We start from the raw sequence: 20,846 nt of genomic DNA on the forward strand, positions 1-20,846 counted from the left end.
AAAAAACTTTTCATTCTCAAAAAAATAAAAGAATAAAAAAGATTTTTGCCAGAATATGTCCCAAAAAAATTTACCCGGATTTTGGAGGCTTCGTCACGATTTGGCAGTGCCGGCCATTTCAGGGCTGAGGAGTAATACGGCTTTCCCCTCTGTGGTCGTGTCTCCCCGCGGGAGCTGCCTTGGATAAGCTCCTGTATCTCCAGTTTAAATGAGCTAACTCTCTTTTCTGGAATCGGATTGGGTGCTTTTGCTTCCTTCTCACAGGATTCTTCATCAAGGAACTTTCTCAGCTCCGCAATTTCCTTTTGGGCATTGAGAATTTTCTGCTCCTTGAGCATCTTCCGGAGGGCTTCATTCTCCGTTTCGAGAGTCTCGACTCTCATTGAAAATTCCATTTGGCGTTTCTCCTCCTCTGCCATCTTCTTTTTGAGTCGATTGGTCTTCTTGGGATCTTTCACTACCTGCCATCGATTCTCTTCCATTTTTTCTCAAAAAACTCACTTTTTTTTTTTGCAAAAACGCGACAGCGGCAAAACTTGTTCAACGTGAAAAATTGCTCCACACTAAAGTTTTGACAAATTGTTTTTTTTTGACAAATTGAATTTTTGACAAGTTGAGTTGTTGACAAGTTTGGAAATATCAACAAAAAAAATTTCATGCCCAAAAATATCATCAGAAGCTACAGAAAGAGTCCCATTTAAAGCGGTAAAAGATGGTAAGGATGGAAAGCGTTGGAGGAAGTACGAACGATCACGTGTTCGTAGTGCTGATAAGTATGATAGGGCATATCGGAAGTCATCGAATAAGAACGCCACTCATTCACGGACTCATGGACGAGACACGCGCAATGTGATCAAAGACTACGTCGTGGAGATCTTCAATGTGTACAGGGAAATAAAGAATATTGAATTCCCCCTTGAGAGGACCAACAATACCAGCCGGAGATTCTGCTATGTGGAATACAACAGCCTCGCTGATGTAAAGAATGTCATGAAGCTCAAGGATGAGGGGCAAATTGACGGGCAGGAGACTACAGCTGTTCACGTGATTGTGCCCACACAGAGACTCTCATTGAGACGTTCATCACCAATTCGCAACAATCGCGGTGGAGGTCCACGATGGCGCAAAAAATTCCCCGATGCGCTTTTGTCGTCATTCCCCCATACGTCGGAGCCCCCGTCGTCGTCGTAGCTTCATTCCATCAACGCAGGCACAGCAACATTTCCGGAAATTCTCTCTAATTGCATCAGCAAATCATCTCCCGGCGCAGAAATAAAGGTAAGAACACAGATGTCCTTTGAATGTGAGATTAAAAATTCAATGTGCTTCCAGTATAATCAAATTGACACATTTTTCTCTCAATCCTCCAGCTAGACGAGCAACGCATGAATGTGGTGAAACATCAAAAAAAAATACCACAAGTCGACCAGGGAAGTGTGATCCAATTGACCAGGATGCAACAAGATGTACTCGAGATAAAATTCCCCAAAATGTCGTTGTGAATTTTGGCTTGGAGAAGATGAAATCCAAAGTGGAGACAAGAGCCATCAAGTATATTGCTGCTGCTAGTGCTGCAGTTGCTGAAGTAATGAGAAAGGAAGAGAATGGCAATAATAAAGCAGATGGGTGAGTTATTTTTTTTTATTTCAAAGTGTTCTAAAACTTCTGTTTTTTTTTGACATTATATTTTTTATTTACAATAATATTTAATTATTTTTGTGAAAAATTTTGAAAAAAAAATTGTTAAGCACATGTGACATTAGCTCATTTAATTGACGATTTTGGTATCTAAAAACTTCAGGGTGGTAAAAATGTTTTGTTTGCCAATAAAAAAAGGTACAGCGCAATGGACGCGACAAGGAATGCAAGAAACGTGGCTGTCTGTCCAGAAGCAGCAAAATTAGTGGTATGTGAATCTCCATTTATCGTGTTGATGAGCTCATCAAGTGACTCCTCGTCAGGCTCCAGCAAGGGAATTGAGCGAAGCCCAAAAATATCACCAGAATCTTCCTACAGAAAGAATCTCATTAAGACGGCAAAAGATGGTAAGGATGGAAAGCGTTCGAGGAAGTGTGAACGATCACGTCGTCGTAGTGTTGATAAGGATGATAGGGCATACAGGAAGTCACCGGATAAGCCATCACGTGATGCACGCAATTGCTCACGCTCGGGATCGCCTCGCAGTAAGCATTGAAAGCCATGAACGACACTCATTCACATTGGACGAGTCACGCGCAATCTAATCAAAGACCACGTCGTGGAGATCTTCAATGTGTACAGGGGGGATATTGAATTCCCTCTTGAGAGGACCATAACACCAGCCGGAGATTCTTCTCTGTGGAATACAACAGCCTCGCTGATGCTACGAATGCCATGGATGAGGGGTAAATTGACGGGCAGGAGATTACAGCTGCTCACGTGCTTGTGCCCACGCAGACTCCCACCTCAGATCATCACCAATTCGCAACAATCGCGGTGGAGGTCCACGATGACGCAAAAAATGCCCCGATGCGCTTCTGTCGTCATTCCCTCATACGTCGGATCCCCCGTCGTCGTCGTCGTAGCTCCATTCCATCGACGCAGGCATAGCAACATTTCCTGAAATTCTCGCTAATTGCATCAGCAAATCATCTCCCGGCGCAGAAATAAAGGTAAGAACACAGATGTCCTTTGTATGTGAGACTAAAAGTCCAGTCTGCTTCCAGTATAATAAAATTGACACATTTTTCTCTCATTTCTCCAGCTAGATGAGCAACAGAAAGATCAGCAATCATTGAAATCTCGAGAACGCCAATGAGGAACTTGTGGATCAATACTTCGATAAGACTGATAACATTTGGAGCATGGAGAATAAGTTCGTGAGCTGGACAGTAAGATCAACGACAAAATGCCCATGGAGAGTTCGGTACTGTCGAAATTGCAGCCTCAGGTGCAGGATCTGATAAAGCTTATCTTATATATTAATTCCATGAAAAAAATGTATGCTAAAAGTTTAAAAAGATTAAATAAAAATGTTCTTTCAATTATTTTATTTATTTATCAATTCCTTCCCCTATTATATTTCTGCCTGTGCTGATAGCTCTACTTAATCTTTCTAACAAAGAGCCTGAAAGATAGCACAACTTCCGGGAAGCTTATTTTACTGTCCGGAAAAGCCCATTCAATGTGCCCCAATATTCCCTAAATGCGATTCAAGGATCAGCCGGATGTTGTAGAGGAGGTTCCTGAGATCCCTTAGAAGCTTCCTGGTGCTATATCTCTGACCATAGCACAACATCCGGCAAGTTTATATTTCCGTCCGGGAAGGTAATTTTGCTGTCCGGAAAGCATTTTTGTTTCTTGTCCGGGAAGCTAATTCTTCTATCCGGGAAGCTCATAATTCCTTGAATACAATTCAAGGATCAGTCGGAAGTGGTCAAGAAAGTTCCTATGATCCCATAGAAGCTTCCTGGTGCTATATCTCTGACCATAGCACAACATCCGGCAAGTTTATACTTCCGTCCGGGAAGGTGATTTTGCTGTCCGGAAAGCATTTATATTTCTTGTCCGGGAAGCTCATTACTCCTTGAATACAAGTCAAGGATCAGCCGGAAGTGGTCGAGGAAGTTCCTATGATCCCATAGAAGCTTCCTGGTGCTTCATCTTTGATGATAGCACAACATCCGGCAAGTTTATACTTCCGTCCGGGAAGGTGATTTTGCTGTCCGGAAAGCATTTATATTTCTTGTCCGGGAAGCTCATTACTCCTTGAATACAAGTCAAGGATCAGCCGGAAGTTGTCGAGGAAGTTCCTATGATCCCATAGAAGCTTCCTGGTGCTTCATCTTTGATGATAGCACAACATCCGGCAAGTTTATACTTCCGTCCGGGAAGGTGATTTTGCTGTCCGGAAAGCATTTATATTTCTTGTCCGGGAGTATAATAAGTTTGTCCGGGAAGCTCATAATTCCTTGAATACAAGTCAAGGATCAGCCGGAAGTGGTCGAGGAAGTTCCTATGATCCCATAGAAGCTTCCTGGTGCTTCATCTTTGATGATAGCACAACATCCGGCAAGTTTATACTTCCGTCCGGGAAGGTGATTTTGTTGTCCGGGAAGAATTTATATTTCTTGTCCGGGAAGCTCATTACTCCTTGAATACAAGTCAAGGATCTGCCGGAAGTGGTCGAGGAAGTTCCTATGATCCCATAGAAGCTTCCTGGTGCTTCATCTTTGATGATAGCACAACATCCGGCAAGTTTATACTTCCGTCCGGGAAGGTGATTTTGCTGTCCGGAAAGCATTTATATTTCTTGTCCGGGAAGCTCATTACTCCTTGAATACAAGTCAAGGATCAGCCGGAAGTTGTCGAGGAAGTTCCTATGATCCCATAGAAGCTTCCTGGTGCTTCATCTTTGATGATAGCACAACATCCGGCAAGTTTATACTTCCGTCCGGGAAGGTGATTTTGCTGTCCGGAAAGCATTTATATTTCTTGTCCGGGAGTATAATAAGTTTGTCCGGGAAGCTCATAATTCCTTGAATACAAGTCAAGGATCAGCCGGAAGTGGTCGAGGAAGTTCCTATGATCCCATAGAAGCTTCCTGGTGCTTCATCTTTGATGATAGCACAACATCCGGCAAGTTTATACTTCCGTCCGGGAAGGTGATTTTGTTGTCCGGGAAGAATTTATATTTCTTGTCCGGGAAGCTCATTACTCCTTGAATACAAGTCAAGGATCTGCCGGAAGTGGTCGAGGAAGTTCCTATGATCCCATAGAAGCTTCCTGGTGCTTCATCTTTGATGATAGCACTACTTCCGGCAAATTTATATTTCCGTCCGGGAAGGTGATTTTGCTGTCCGGGAAGAATTTATATTTCTTGTCCGGGAAGCTCATTACTCCTTGAATACAAGTCAAGGATCAGCCGGATGTGGTAAAGGAGGTTCCTATGATCCCATAGAAGCTTCCTGGTGCTTCATCTTTGATGATAGCACAACATCCGGCAAGTTTATACTTCCGTCCGGGAAGGTGATTTTGCTGTCCGGGAAGAATTTATATTTCTTGTCCGGGAAGCTCATTACTCCTTGAATACAAGTCAAGGATCAGCCGGATGTGGTAAAGGAGGTTCCTATGATCCCATAGAAGCTTCCTGGTGCTTCATCTTTGATGATAGCACAACATCCGGCAAGTTTATACTTCCGTCCGGGAAGGTGATTTTGCTGTCCGGAAAGCATTTTTGTTTCTTGTCCGGGAAGCTCATAATTCCTTGAATACAATTCAAGGATCAGCCGGATGTGGTAAAGAAGGTTCCTATGATCCCATAGAAGCTTCCTGGTGCTTCATCTTTGATGATAGCACAACTTCCGGCAAGTTTATATTTCCGTCCGGGAAGGTAATTTTGCTGTCCGGGAAGAATTTATATTGCTTGTCCGGGAAGCTCATAATTCCTTGAATACAATTCAAGGATCGGCCGGAAGTGGTAAAGAAGGTTCCTATGATCCCATAGAAGCTTCCTGGTGCTTCATCTTTGATGATAGCACAACTTCCGGCAAGTTTATATTTCCGTCCGGGAAGGTAATTTTGCTGTCCGGGAAGAATTTATATTGCTTGTCCGGGAAGCTCATAATTCCTTGAATACAATTCAAGGATCGGCCGGAAGTGGTAAAGAAGGTTCCTATGATCCCATAGAAGCTTCCTGGTGCTTCATCTTTGATGATAGCACAACTTCCGGCAAGTTTATATTTCCGTCCGGGATGGTAATTTTGCTGTCCGGGAAGAATTTATATTGCTTGTCCGGGAAGCTAATTTTTCTGTCCGGGAAGCTCATTCTTCTATGAATACAATTCAGGGAGCAACCGGATGTTGTAAAGGAAGTTCCTGAGATTCATTAGAAGCTTCCTGGTGCCATATCTTTTGCCCAAGAAGAAATCTTAATCCCTGATGTGAACCTAAAGGCTAAAAAATCTCTAAGAATTTTTGACCTGAAAAACATGAATTCCATATTTTCAGCACTCTCAGAGGCACTTTTGCACATCCCATGAGCTTCACTGAGATCACAAACCTGACCAGGATGGCTCAGGAAGTCAAAAAATGCGCGCTGAAACATCTCATGAAATAATGTGAAAAAATGTGTTTTACAGTGTATGATTTTACAGCGTTTACAGTGTATGTGTTTTACAGTGTATCCGGGAAGAAAAGTGTACTGAAAAAGTGTACAAACTTCAAGTTGCTTTTATTGATTTTCATCTACGTCCTTTTTTCGGTGGGCTGTGAAATCATTGCCAAAAAGCATCCCCAATTACAGTTTATTATTTACAGCTTTTCGTTATTCCTTCTCGCATTGTACTCTTTCTCGTTCCATGGTGCACTTTTTCTTTCGCGTGACTAGAAAATGTTGCAAATAAATCGTAATCCAGCTCCCGAAATTTTTAAGGTAAGTTGAATAAGTAAACAGATTAGTCCTTAGTTTGTATTTTAAATCCATATTTTCCCTAATACTTGTTTTCTGGTCAAGGTTCCTAAAACACCCGAGAAGTCACCTGTGAATTCTCCGATAGGTCAGTCCATCAACAATGGACCATCTCCGCAAATGAAGAGCTCAATCAAGAGGAGTGCAGAAAATTTGTCAACTTCAAGTAAGTCTTATGATTCCATTTATTAACTTTTAAAGTCAGATATGGGGTAGCTGAAGAATATTCTTTCTCATAATAGGCTCACCACGAAAAAAGCGAAAAAATGGAGAACAACTCCCACAGCCAAAGAATCCTGTGGCTCTCCTCAATGAGCTCCGTCAGGGGCTCACCTATACATTGGAAGCTCAAACTGGTCCTGTGCATGCTCCATTATTTACAATCAGCGTGGAGGTAATTGAAAATTTACATCACCATCTTACTCCTATTATATCAATTTGCAAATCCCGGTTTCAAATCTCAATATCATTTAGAGTAATTGAAAATGCAAAATGCTTTTATACATTAACCACAAAATGAAACACGACACAGAAAGAATCGTACAAGCACGTCTACAGAAAAGTCTAAAAAGACTTTTTTGATGGTCACATCTGTTCTACAGAGAGCATATTAAACTAAATTTTTATTTATTTCTTCGGGTTCTTATAAATATTAGAAAAAAAAATGTTCACGGAAGATGCACCTGATAACAGAGCTCAATCTAACAACATAGCATTTAAATGTTGTATTCAGAAGATGAGCTATGTTGACGAGTCATAACTCTGATGAGCTTGTACAGAATTCTATATCTTTCCGGAAGCTTCAGGCAAGAGATGACTAGAAAAAAGTGCAAAAAAAAAATTATTGGCATTATTGTAATATCATTTACAATAATGAAGATTTTTGTTTGTCTGCCTGTGGCTGGACTGATCGCAAGAAAGAGCGATATATAGTTATAGGGGAGTGCAACATTATATTATTTCCACCACCGTCCACCTTAATATAAAAATTAATTTTCCTTGACCATTTTGTAACTTTTTCCTGCAAATAGACTAGCTACTATAAACCAATGATTATCCACCACCTATCCACTGCTAATTTATAAAATAAAATATTGAGTTTTTGTTTTCTTTATTTTAATACTTGTGTGTATGAAGAAAATGATGTACCACATGTGTAGTTCACTAACGAATTATAAATTTACTACATTACCTAACGTTTGAAATATTTGGTCACGTTTATAGTTGGGAACATGGGTAATCTAGTATTCTCTCGATTCATAGATATGCTCTTAAAGTAACATCACGATTCGGAGATCTTTGTCTCTTTCCTCAGGCAGATAGTAATTTAGGATTACTCGTCTATTTTTTTTTAATTCTATAATTATACGGAACTCTCCACGAATCTCATCATACATTGTACATTAATTGCATATTTTTTCGTATCAATTTGAATTTACAGGTAGATGGACAAACATATACTGGACAAGGACGAAGCAAGAAAATGGCAAGATTAGCAGCTGCAGAATCAGCTCTAAGAAGTTTCATTCAGTTAAAAGATGGAGCTGTCCTTTCGCCACTTAAGCCTACCAACAATGTGGATTTCACCAGTGATGAGCACATTGAAAACGGTACATCATCTGATTCTGAATCTGATTGTGAAATACGTATTCTCATTCAGCGTAGCTTAGAAAGCATCAGCCAAAATAATTGTAAGCCGGACTGGTTGATGCGATATGAAAGCAAGTAGCACATACACATTTTTCTTCATGGTCATGTTAAAGTGGTTTGTCTCTTTGTCACACTAAAAGTTATTTTCTCGTAAGACCTTTCCCAACAACAAAATGTTAAGTTCCTTGTCAACATGGTGATGGTTTGTAGAAAATCTGTCGCAGTTTCTCACCAATTGTGTGTTCAATGTATGTTTCTTATTTTTTTAAGCTTCTAATATTTCTAGTACTAAGCGAAAGTTTTTCACAGAACTTTTAAATCTAATTGAGCAAGTTCACTGGTCTCATTTAAAGAAATTTTACATAATTTAATTCAATAATCTATCAAATCGCCGGTTTATTACTAAGCTCCAGGCCAAAAAAAACTTGTACCTTCAATCCCTATAAATTTTAATTAGATTAATAGACAAAATTGATTATGTTTACCAACAATAAATCTCATTTTTTATTTTTATAAATTCAGTCTATGTGTGACATTCATATGAAATCTAAAAAAAAAAATGAGATTTGAAAGATTTGGAACTTTATTATTTCTTAATATGTACCTATGCTAAAACAGATATTAACTGCAATTCCTATCAATCCACTATTTGATAATTGCCACAGTGCAAATGCCTTTTCACCGTGCCTAAATGCTCAAAATTTCAACTAGAATTGTGATTCATCTGTTTAATTTCTCTTTTTTTCTATAGGCACAACATACCTACATTATTCTATTTTTATCTTCCGCTAAAAAGAATAAAAAATATTTCGTGCATTAATTTATTACACTGTAATACAATCACTTACGTGCAAAACCAGGGATAATTTAAATTTGAGCAGTTCTTTGGACACTCTAGAAAATATTTGGCCTTCTACCTATCAGAGTTTTTGGTCAATAACACAAAACTACCTCTCATGATGTACCTACAATATAGGACGGGTTAAATTAATTTTTTCCAATGCATGATTGGTTTTAATAAAATATATCAAGGGCTAATACTGAAAAGACAATTGATCGGTATTTTTCGATTTTATTTTATAAACACATGCGCTGATAAGTTATTTTATGTATATACTCATTTATGTATGTATTCTTTCTTTGTTTAAAAAAAAATTAATATTGTATGGTAATAATGTAATCTCCTCTATTTTTCAAAAAAAAATATCCTGAATACCTTCAACCCACCCAAAAAAAAATCCTATAGAAATGATGCGAAGGATGTCTGCTGTTGGGAACCAGAAAGTTATACCAGAGAAAGGCCCTGTAATGCTGCTTTATGAGCTATTTAATGATGTCAAATTTGAGTGTGTGTCATCAGATGGTCACCAACATTCGCGCTTCAAAATGATTGCAACAGCTAACAACAGTAACTTCGAAGGAACAGGACCGTCTAAAAAACTGGCAAAGAATGCAGCAGCGAAGGCGGCTCTTGCTGCACTGTGCAACATTTCCTACAGCCCCATGCAAACGCAATTGCCAAAGTCAACAGTCACAAGTATTAATTATAGCGACAAAGAATGCCCAGAATTGGCACAAACTATTGCAGATGGGATAGGAAAGTGAGTAAATAATTATTTCTTATTCTAAAGATTCATATCACTAAATGGTGGTAAATACAACATAATACATAACATGTGCAATATTAATATACCTGCGTTATTGTACTGAAATTAGTATTTATTTCGTGTTCGTTATGAATTCATTAATATTTTATAGATTATTATATTTTTGGATATAAAAATAGTATTTTTAGCATAGGACCATGATGATTTGTGAGAAACATAAATTTTTCTCTACACGTTTTTTCTTCAACATATAATATGAATGTATTTTTTGGTGTATTGGTAATCACTGTTTGCATAACTATGAATTTCTAAAAAGTTAGATATATTGCAATGAAATGGGACCATGAAATGTCTTTAATATTTATTTCCCCCTACCTCCTTACAGCTATTCCACTTACAAAAATCTACCCCTTATGATATATTTGAACTTTTAGCGAACTCACTAAATGATTTGATATGACCTTCGGACATACATATACCTAACATTATGCTATATTACATATTCATATTATTTTCACTCATTTAACCCCCTAAGGACCTACATAAATTCTAAATGTTTTTTCATGTTTTGCTTAGGTACCTATCAAATTTCTATTTTTCGTGAAAAACATCTAATCATTGAATTAAAAAAAAATGGGAGAACTTACATGACAAATCTAACATTTAATAATATGTTGTATGCAAAAAATAGCAACGTCTTACTCAATTTTTTTTTTTTTTTCAAAAAAGTACTACCTATATTTTAAATTCTTTCTTATAGGTTCGTTCTACAAAAATTTACGGAGATAATGGTGGGACACGAAGTATACTCGAGGCGCAAAGTTTTGGCTGGCATTGTTATGACATGTGGTCCGGATTTGAATCAAGCAAAGGTGATTTCAGTTTCAACTGGAACAAAGTGCGTCAATGGTGAATACATAAGCGTATCTGGCTCAGCAGTTAATGATTGTCATGCAGAAATTGTATCACGTCGATGTCTTGTTGATTATCTATATGGTCAGTTAATGATGCATTTGAATGATGAGACAGCGTCTGATTCAATATTTGTGCGACCAACCAAGCAAGGTGAACTGTATCAATTGAAAGACAATATTCAATTCCATTTGTACATAAACACGGCTCCATGCGGGGATGCACGTATATTCAGTCCGCATGAGGAGGATGCCACACTTGGTATCGACAAGCATCCGAATCGCAAAGCCCGCGGGCAGTTGCGTACAAAGATTGAATCTGGTGAAGGAACAATTCCCGTAAAAAATAGCGACGGTATCCAAACATGGGATGGTGTATTGCAGGGCCAGCGCCTTCTTACCATGTCATGTTCTGATAAAATTGCAAAATGGAATGTCTTGGGCGTCCAAGGTGCACTGCTGGCTTCAATAATCCAACCAATCTATTTAACATCAATCGTATTGGGTAGTTTATTGCATCCAGCACATATGTATAGAGCCGTGTGTGGGCGCATTGAGAATTCAATACAAAATTTACCACCACCGTATCAGCTCAACCGGCCTAAATTGGCACTCGTAACATCATCAGAAATGAGAAACCCTATCAAGGCACCCAATTTCAGTATTAATTGGACGTATGGCAATGCTGAGGTGGAAATTATCAATTCAATCACGGGAAAAACCATTCACAATAAAATATCACGAATCACTAAGCAGAGCTTCTTTGCCAGATATGCTAAATTAATATCACAATTGCCACTTATTGAAAAACGAGCTACAATTGATTGCGATTATGGTGAGATGAAAGCATCAGTACATGAATATCAGGTAAGTGTATTATGTAATCATATATTTTGTACTTTTAACCCAGATATGCTCAGAAAATTTTTGAAATTTTACACAAGAAGTTGTGTAAAAATCTTCCATGTCCGAAAGTTTATTTGACGTTCAAAACAATAACTTTTTGTGATTTTCATGCACTTAAACTTACAAAAGAAATTTTTTGAGAGTAATTTGGGTTAATATTCATAAATGAAACAATGTATGGATTTATTAGAGATTTGCATTTATTATAATTTTATCTTATATTTGCAGATTGCAAAGCAGGAACTTTTCACTGCATTTAAACGAGAGGATCTCGGTCATTGGTTGAAAAAACCCATCGAACAGAATCAATTTAGCCTTCCACAATGACTAGATTATATGATTAATTTTAGGATGCGAGATGTAATTTTTATGGCTCAATATCTCTGCGTTACACTACTAGCTTATACCATAGAATTACAATTAGTTGAATTTTATTTGCTTAGGCTCTTTTCCAACATAAAATTTTACCGTAGCATCATTTATTCCTTACAATATACAACTACTACTGGTGAAAAATCTCATAAAACAGTTTGCTCAGTTGATATTTCTCTGGAATAGAAATCACTTATTGGACTATTTCACAGTAATAAATTTAGGAAGGGCACTAAAATACCACAGCACAATATTACAATGCAGTCGTGAGTATAAAATTGGTTGTTTTTTTCTCAACATTACTTCACAATCTTTCTTTTTTTGTAGTAAGTTCCAATGAAATTATTTCACTTATATATAATAGTATTCACACAGAAAAAAAAATGAACTTAAAATGTTATGAAAATATAAAAGAACATTTAAATTATTGTACTTTTTATGTAATATTCCTTAAAAGAGTTCCAAAATAAACATTGAATCTATTGAATAGAAGTTAGTCATGCTAAAAAGAAGGAAATTAATCACCCCAGTCTTCTATACTGTGAACTTGAAAAGTAGAAATTATTCTTTAATTAAAATACGAAAGTGACTTATAGATGATAAGTTAAAGTTAATTATACATATAAATAGTTAAGTAAACTAAATAAATACGTTTGTCGTAGAAACAAGTTTCTTTATTTCCACTTTTTTGCTTGATAAATCAAATAAATTATAACGTAGAATTCAGCAGTAATGAGAAATTCTTGTGCTTTATATAATATTTAAATTTAATAAAAGTTTAAACATTAATAAAGTATTTTAAAAGATTACAAATCATATTTCATATTGAAATGCTTTTAATAGAAAATTCTAAATTTGTTTTTATATATTTTTTTTTCTTTTTGTACGTAAGTATGTATGATATTTAAAAAAAATTAAATTGATTTTTAGAAAATTCATCAATTTTATACACTGTGATATTGTGCAAATATTTAAAGTTAATTTCTACTTTCATAATAAAAATAATTAAAAATAATTGCTAATAATAGTCAATTTGAGGACTTCCATTCAAGAAATTCTCTGAGCAAAATCAATTTTTGATGATGATGATTGAAAATTAAAAGAGAAATTTAAAATTATCAGATATAGAAAAAAATAATATATACTTAAGGTTTTTTCTATAGTAGAATGAATTGATTTAAAATTAATAGAATCTTCAAAAAACCTTATAAGTTCAACAATTATAAAAAAGAATATAAAAAGAATACACCATGAAAACGATTTCTAAAATAAAATTTAAAATCTTACATCTTTCAGAAAATTCACACATTATATAAATTAAAAAGTTGATTTTCACATACATATGTGAAGTAATAATTAATAAAAAAAAATAGAGATGAACTTAAATTTACTGATCTCTTTCCTTCAAAAGGGTATTCATTATCGCATCCCGAAATATTTATGCTAATATCTATTATGCTAAAATATAATAGAAAAAAAAATAGGGAGTATTCCAGTAAAATTTCTTATAAGATGCAAAATTTCAAAAGAAAATAAAAAAACATAAAAGTTGAAAGTTTAAATAAAGTTTTAAGTAAAAGGTATATAGGAGGATAGTTTTTATTATTCTTCTAATAAATATAAAATACATACACAACTAGAATTTCAACAAGAAAAAATTTTAAAATAGGTCCCTAATACCGAAATTGTGTAGAAAAATTGCAGTTCAACTAGTAGTGGTTAAAAATATATATATTCAAAGGGAAAATTACAGTATACATACCTACTATTGTATCACATAATCAATTTCAATTATTTCTAGGCATAAAAAAGTGAATTACAAGTTCTTTTACATAGAAAAAAGACTTAATTCTTATAATATTAATAAATTACCTTGCCGATAAGTTATGAGTTTTTTATTTTTCATCAACACGTGTGCATCACGCCTGCATCAAGGGTACATCAAGTAGTGAAATGTGGGGGGGGATGGAATCCCTTATAGCGCTTGCAACTCGTATTGACCCCCTCTACCCCCATACCAAATTTTATCAAGATCGGCCCAGCCGTTTCGGAGGAGTTTATGTGCCACAGACAGATAGACAGACAAACAGACTTTTCAGCTTTATATATTAAGATTGGGTGTTCTAATATTTTTCCAGATTAAAAACCATAAAAAATAAAAAATACCTATACATGAGGAAATATCCGAAACTCAAAGATACAACTCGATGCTTATTTGCAGAGAATAAGGAAACCAGAAAAATTACTAGCTAAATTTTTCTTTCATTTTAGTGGAACGTTTCGGCTAGAGAGTAGTACAGTGAAACAAGCCTTATCCATACTTTTTATTCTTTCATTTATTAATATAGTTATTTATAATATGTATATATAATTACATTGTATAATGCTATGTATTTTAAATGCTTTTAAAAAACCTCATTTAAACAAATTATCTCATCGCAGTATAAATGAATCTATTTAATTTTTTTATTATGAGAATATGTGTTTCTTATAGTACTACAAACTATGTTTTTAGGAATATCATACATAATACAATAGCAGGACCTATTAAATTTTGAGCATCGAAATTATGATTTTGCGAAATATCAAACTTCATCGTTCCATTATATAAAACAAATGACATAGGTAATATTAAAAATTAGCGATAAAACATAGGTACGTCATTATGTATTTCCAAAAGAGCAGCACATACAATGAAAATGCAGGTGAGACCATTAATTTTTTATGAAAATAGTTTTATCCCCAATACTGTAACATATACCTACCTGAATTTAAATATAATATTAATATTGTTTATTCACATTCCATCTGATACTTTACACATTTTTATAATATTAGGTAAATCTCACTCTTAAGTTTATTATCAGGGAGATATTTTCAGCAAAGTGTATTAGCTTCCTCATTGTGCTTTTACGAACGGTAAGTGATTAAAAAAATGATAAAAATAGACAAAAAAAGAAGTTTAGTTTTTTCTCCCAATTTTCTAATTAGGTCGGAATAACTAAAGTTCATGCCTTATTTACAGTACTGGGGCGGAATTGATTATATTATGCTTTCGGAATTTTAGGATAAAAATATTTATTACTTTAATGATTTTTTTAATTGAATCCATAACATGTGAATAGTACCTAATTATTCGTAGGATGTATGTTAATTACTATTTCTCAGAGTGCTTTTAGTATTTTAAATAAATATTAAAATTTTAGAAAATTAAAAAAAATTAGTACATTGAAAATTTTGTCTGTCACGTAATTAGTTAATGGACCATATATGTACGTGGTATACAATGTACAGGGTGACCAGGAAATTAGTGCATAATTTTAACTGCGAATAACTTTTGATTGGTTTGAGATATCTGAAAACTTCTGCCAAAGGAAAACAAAAGAAATAAAATAAATAAAGGAAATTTAAAAAAAAAATGATACTTATACCATCTACAAATGGTGGTATCAATATAATGTGGAAAAAAGTAGTTATATAATTTAAATTAAAAAAAAAAAGTTTCCTTCTGTAATAATGAGAACCAACCCAATGTGCCAAATATTCTGTTGTGTTTTATAATATTACGATATAAACCTATTTTAGAGTACCTAATGACTTATTTTTTTAATTCAACATTGAGAGTGTGGTTATACTGATTATTTAATATTTCTTTCATATTCTTTTTGTCAAACAAATATCATGAAGTAGGTACAGGATTAATATTTAATAGTGTTTCTTTTTTTTTAATATTTACATAATTGTAGATAACTTTTGTAGTTTCTCACATAGCATAAAAGAAAATATTCAATTATAGGTTTTGTACATAAAAGCAAAATTTCAGTGAATGTGTTATTGTACAAGCCAATTTCAATTGTAGGTATATATTTTAATTTAAGAATATAAGTTCATCAGCTGCTTTACACATTCTCAAATTGCTTTATGCAAAATATGCTATTTTTTACATTTTTTTGTTCTGACTCTTTAAAACAATTTATAGAAAAATTAACAAAATAAAAAAAACTGATAGATACTAAAAAAAAAACTAATTGTATGAGCACACAAGTTTCTAAAAACTCTATTCAATTCATAATTGGTATTTTCGCAATTAGCAGACGTGAGAACGAGTAAAGTATCTGAAGATCATTGTGTTGTCAGTCGAAGGAAACTTATGAGCAGGCCTAACATTTAAAAAATAATAATATGTATTTCTGTTATGTTTACGTGTCTTCAAATTTAACATGATTTGTTTTTCAGTTTTTTTCAGCAATAAAAGTAGGTTGTTGAGAAATAGTACTATGTATATTCGCTTTTAATAACGTTTTTCTTTAAACACGTAAAGCTCACTAAGAACTATATATTTTTATGAATTTTTATATTTTAGTTGTTATCCAATCTGATCCTAAACGATTTTGTAAGCTTTTATTAATGAACTTCTCCATAAATATGGTTACTTAAGGATTTAAATTTTTTTGAATATTGAGTTACTAAAATTTTATTTTTAACACATTCCCTCATAAGTTTTTCATATTGACAAAAAAATACATAATATCTACTTGAAACATTTTCATTTATACCAGAACATTGCAAATAGACAAATATTTTCCAAATATCTACTTCACTTATTATATATAATGTACAATGAAAAAAACCATAGCTTATTTAAAATTAAAAATCGTTATTATTGTGTAGTATAACGAGGCAATATATTATGAAGGGAGTAAAAAATAGGAGCATAATGTTTCGTCAAAAAATCGATGTAATTTGCCTTTCATTTAGTTAATAATCAAATATATATATTTTATTTAAATCTAAACAATTTCTGTTTTAAATTTCTACCATTTGTGATTGAAAACAAAATTATGCAGATGTTTCATTAGGCTCCATCCAACCCTCACTATCCTCATCACTTTCTGATGATTCCGATTCTGAAAGTTCAATAGCCACTCTTCTAGCAAGAATTGATGCAACATCATGAAAAGCCGTTGTACGTTCATTTTCTTTAGCTTCACATTTCTCCACTTTCCTTAATTTTATACCTAAATAAAAAAAGAGAAAAATATATACATTTTTTATCAAATATGGTTATAAACAGAAAAAAAATGAAGGAATAACAATATTCTTAAAACAAATTCTCATCAAAGGTATGGGAGAGATGAACTGCGACAATTTTTATTATTATCTACAACATTCGTTATAAAAAATCAGTTTCATTAAATTCAGCAAGTTTAATAAATAAAAATGGTCTTGTATTGCTAGAAATATATTATAGGACAATCCAATGTTTTATAGACGCAGATTGTCATTTCTTGTGAGTTTGCGTCAAGCTAAAAAAACGTCGAAAACATTTAAATTCTAAAAACAAATGTTCAGAGGACAGAGCAGTTACCTAACATTTAAAAATAGTACATTACTAATTAATAAATTTTTACTCACCATCGCGAATAGCTTTCATTAAATCATTCCTACTATCGTGGATAGGTGGTAGAACCTTTTTAGTTGTATTTGTAATATTTTGTTGCTGCATATTCATCATAGCATTCAAATTGTTTACATCGCCATTTGTCACAGACTTTATTGGACCACTTGCAGGTGGTGGACTCATTAGGCAATCAATTATAGGTGGTGGGGGTGGTGGAGGGGGTGGTGCCGAATTTGGCGGTGAAGGTTTAGGCGATATCTAAAAAAAACAAAAAAGGCGTCAGATATAAATTTAAAAAAAAAATCTCATTAGAATCAAAGTTTCTTACCTGCTCAGGAATTGGTGGTGGAGGGGGTAAATCGTTCATTGCACTAATTTGATGGGGAACTCCGTGGATGTTTATATTTGCTAAGTTATTAATTTGGGTATTTAGCTGAGCCATAACCAGAGCATTCTGATCCTGCATTGATGTATTCAATTGAGGTGAGCCAGAGCGTGATGTACTGTGACTTCTACCAAGTAGTTTAGCTGCAACACTACCACCATTAATTGGTGGGGGAGGTGATAACTTTGCCTCTGGAATTGGAGGTGGTGGGGGTAAATTATCCCGTCCTGTTGACATGCTCCTACCACGTGTGGGAGTATTAGTATTCGATGTTGTTGGAGTACCACCACCACTTCCAGAAGACGGCGGTGCTGGAGGTGGTTGTGACGGACGTGGCTTAGTCCTTGTTGGTGTTCCCGGTGCATAGAGACTATCGGACGACAGAGGTGCTTGATTTCCGGATGACCCATAAAGAGATTGATTGTATGGATTATCATCGTAAGCTGCAATATAGACAATTACATCATTTCATTGTATTTTTAGGCTGGATTTCACAAGACAAATTTTGATTCTTTATACATATTACAAACGTACTTGTCTGTTGCTGATGAAAATTATTCTGCTGCTGATAATTTGGCGAACCCGGTAAAAAGCCATCGACTGCCTCTGCTGGGTAACTACGACGCAGTTCAATTGAATTTGGTCTGTTCGGTCTCATATCGTAAATTGATATATCTGAAAAATATTAAATACAAAATTATAAGTTAAAAAATCAAAAACACATCACATCTATGGAGAAACTTACTATTATAGGCATTATCTTGGTTGATGAGGGAATTTGGTGTTCTATAGATAACATTATTTGGCATTAACGTTTCTCCATGTCCTATTGCTATTTGGCGTTGCTTTTCTCGCGTATTATGGGGTGTTCTCACACGCTTCTTATGTCTCGGGCCCGTTGCAGATGTTCCATCTGTACGTGGTTTGTGGATCTTTTTTCCGCGGTCATGCATCACCCTTTCTGTATCCTTAAGCATCTCCTGTCGCCAGAGTTCGAAAAAATAATTTGGATCCGTATAGAACTTCAGTCCATCTTTGCCATCATCTCTGTAGCAATTGAGCTTATCAAGTGGTGGCGGCTTATCACATTGCTTGTACGTTTCCAACATTGCAGTTGGCATTGTGCTGCGTGAAAAAATTTGCTGATCAAATATACTGGCACTCTTAAATGCCTTCTTTAGTTGAATATCCGTCAATGATATTTCTTCAGTTGTGCTATCCAATTGGGTGGCCTTTATGGCTAAACGGTCAATTCGAGCCTGCAAAGAATTCACCCTGTCTGACAGGAAACCAGCATCACGGGCTAGTTCTCCAAATAAATCCTCAGAATGTTTCGATAAGGACGACAATTGCCGAATGATGTTTGTTAGTGTTGTATTCGTAACAGTTTCCAATTCAATTGACTCTTGAAAATCATTATTGATATATTGCGATCTTGCAATATACACCGGCTCAACATGTCTCTTTGGAAGAGGCATTTTAGTCCGTTTCAGATATATTCCTTATTTTATTTGTTTATGTTATTAGATGTGTTTCACAATCTTTACCCCTTAATCCTTCTTCAAGTTACACCTCTATGTGGGTAGAGAATGTTTTCTAGAAATAAACATAAAAAGAGCAGTTGTGATTACAACTTTATTCATTACTCAAAATGAAATCTAGGTCAATTGAATATTGAAGTGTGATCAAAGTACCTGCTACTTCAATAGTTTTAATCACATAACTTAATGAGCATAAAATGCAAAATGTAAAATTGAAACTTTTCTAACTAGAAAACCTATAGATACCTAAAATTATGCAATTTCCATCTTATTATGTATCTGTAAATCTTATGCCAAGCCCGAACTATTTAAAACATTTTTAAATTAATTGAGATGTTCTAAGCACTTTTTTTTTATCTTATTTCTTTTAATATCTCTTTCCTGTAATTTGCACTTGATGCTGAAGACAAGAATAAATTTAGATGAGATCAGTGGAAGTTGGCTCCATATCTAGGTTAATATTGATTTACATTGTTTAACCAGCAGCCGGCACGTATTTACTGCACATCTCACTGCCTTCTCTTCTTTGATTAGAATTCAATTATGTATTATACATTTATATACTTTAATTGCAAACTCCATTAAAAAAAAAGAGAATGAAAAGTCAGGTAATATGGGCGGTAAGAAGTAATTATTTAAGCTTAGGATGGTAGATGGCTGTAAACTCTTTACACCAACTAAACTTGCAACAGAAAATTGTGATCTTTTGTAACTTTCTCGACACATTTTTTACGCCCAACTAGTGGAGATACATACAATAACATTGTGTGACTGGGTTGAATATGGATGGGTAGTGATAGCCATGGGTGGGGAACCGATGTACGTATCAGAATAACGTCATTAATGTATCATTTCCTGTTATGTGGGACGATATACATAGTGTGAAAGAGTAATATTATATTAATATAAATCACCTTCCGTTTATTAACTTTTTTCTCTTGGATTTCCTGCTGTCTTTCGTGGTGCAAAACTTTTCAGAGATGAATTATGGGTGCGACGGATAGGTCTCTACTTGGCAATGACTAAGACCATTGGATCAAATTTTCCACTTCTATGTGGAATTTAACTTATATTTCTCACTTCCATTGAACTTCTAAGTACACAATGCACAAATAGAAACCGAATTGATATTAATATTTAATTACATATAGATGATAATTAAACTTTTTCACACAAAATCTGTTCTCGTTGGTTTCACTGCTAGAGGTAATTCCATAATGTAAGATTCGGAATCAGACTCTGATTCCAATTTAATCAGATACTTTGATCCAGTCGGATTTTTTATGCGGTTATGTTTATTTTTATTTCAAAATCTGGAACGTTAAGTCTATGTTTTTTTTCAATGTGTCCTAAAGGTCCTAAAATAAAATTGAGATTTTTGTATCTTGGCCGGGGGCGTATCCCTCGGGACATTAGTGAGTTTTTTGTGGGAAATTAGGGTTCGATATTTATTTTATGTTTTTTTTTAACCTAGAAGATTCGTTATTTCTGACCTCAATCTTGACCTTATTTCTCGCAAAAAAAAAATATTTTTCTATTTTTTTTGCGAATAGTTTAGTGTTCCGGAAAAGTGGTTGCTGAAGGAAATAACTACATGATAAACCTGATAAACTGTTACTACATAC

General features: G+C 34.5%; 3 protein-coding genes across 7 annotated transcripts in view; 2 read left to right on the plus strand and 1 right to left on the minus strand.

Annotated features, from left to right (window-relative positions):
* The window catches only part of LOC129789328 (double-stranded RNA-specific editase Adar), a 23,726-nt gene extending 10,446 nt beyond the window's left edge, over positions 1–13,280 (plus strand). The window contains exons 3-9 of one of the 3 annotated variants that reach the window (XM_055826099.1): positions 6,368–6,412; positions 6,494–6,614; positions 6,691–6,842; positions 7,890–8,058; positions 9,345–9,699; positions 10,466–11,483; positions 11,751–13,280. In XM_055826099.1, the coding sequence (XP_055682074.1) occupies positions 6,368–6,412; positions 6,494–6,614; positions 6,691–6,842; positions 7,890–8,058; positions 9,345–9,699; positions 10,466–11,483; positions 11,751–11,849 (1,959 nt within the window). In that variant the 3' untranslated portion in view covers positions 11,850–13,280. Of the gene's footprint in view, positions 1–6,210; positions 6,413–6,493; positions 6,615–6,690; positions 6,843–7,889; positions 8,170–9,344; positions 9,700–10,465; positions 11,484–11,750 lie in introns of those variants that run through there. The other 2 variants (XM_055826097.1, XM_055826098.1) reach the window with 2 other exon arrangements.
* LOC129789477 (uncharacterized) lies at positions 218–3,023 on the plus strand. Of its 3 annotated transcripts, none has more exons than XR_008750447.1 (4): positions 218–1,278; positions 1,371–1,626; positions 1,837–2,651; positions 2,744–3,023. XR_008750447.1 is itself a non-coding variant. In XM_055826305.1 (3 exons), the coding sequence occupies exons 2-3, from the start codon at positions 1,520–1,522 to the stop codon at positions 2,192–2,194; spliced, it is 465 nt and encodes a 154-aa protein (XP_055682280.1). In that variant the 5' UTR covers positions 218–1,278; positions 1,371–1,519; the 3' UTR covers positions 2,195–2,730. The 3 variants fall into 3 exon arrangements, 1 of the variants encoding a protein (XP_055682280.1); XR_008750448.1 differs by having other exon boundaries at positions 1,167–1,278; positions 1,802–2,651; XM_055826305.1 differs by lacking the exon at positions 2,744–3,023 and having other exon boundaries at positions 1,837–2,730.
* Positions 13,281–15,520: 2,240 nt separating the features above from the next.
* On the minus strand, positions 15,521–20,455 carry LOC129789346 (actin-binding protein WASF3). The gene is made up of 6 exons (XM_055826122.1): positions 20,136–20,455; positions 18,426–19,276; positions 18,215–18,355; positions 17,624–18,123; positions 17,310–17,553; positions 15,521–16,912 (listed from the first exon to the last, which is right to left on the minus strand). The coding sequence occupies exons 2-6, from the start codon at positions 19,156–19,158 to the stop codon at positions 16,734–16,736; spliced, it is 1,797 nt and encodes a 598-aa protein (XP_055682097.1). The 5' UTR covers positions 19,159–19,276; positions 20,136–20,455; the 3' UTR covers positions 15,521–16,733.
* Between the last annotated feature and the right edge of the window lie 391 nt (positions 20,456–20,846).

The sequence above is a fragment of the Lutzomyia longipalpis genome, chromosome 2 (assembly GCF_024334085.1).
Source record: "Lutzomyia longipalpis isolate SR_M1_2022 chromosome 2, ASM2433408v1".
NCBI classification, from domain to species: Eukaryota; Metazoa; Arthropoda; class Insecta; order Diptera; family Psychodidae; genus Lutzomyia; species Lutzomyia longipalpis.

Bases quoted from the DNA above. Each gene is read 5' to 3' on its own strand.
- LOC129789477 (XM_055826305.1), top strand. From the start codon at position 1,520: ATGAAATCCAAAGTGGAGACAAGAGCCATCAAGTATATTGCTGCTGCT. The intron at 1,627-1,836 runs GTGAGTTATTTT...CAATAAAAAAAG, and splicing joins GGCAATAATAAAGCAGATGG to GTACAGCGCAATGGACGCGA.
- LOC129789346 (XM_055826122.1), bottom strand. From the start codon at position 19,158: ATGCCTCTTCCAAAGAGACATGTTGAGCCGGTGTATATTGCAAGATCG. The intron at 18,356-18,425 runs GTAAGTTTCTCC...AATATTTTTCAG, and splicing joins CCAAGATAATGCCTATAATA to ATATATCAATTTACGATATG. The intron at 18,124-18,214 runs GTACGTTTGTAA...TCTATATTGCAG, and splicing joins TTTTCATCAGCAACAGACAA to CTTACGATGATAATCCATAC.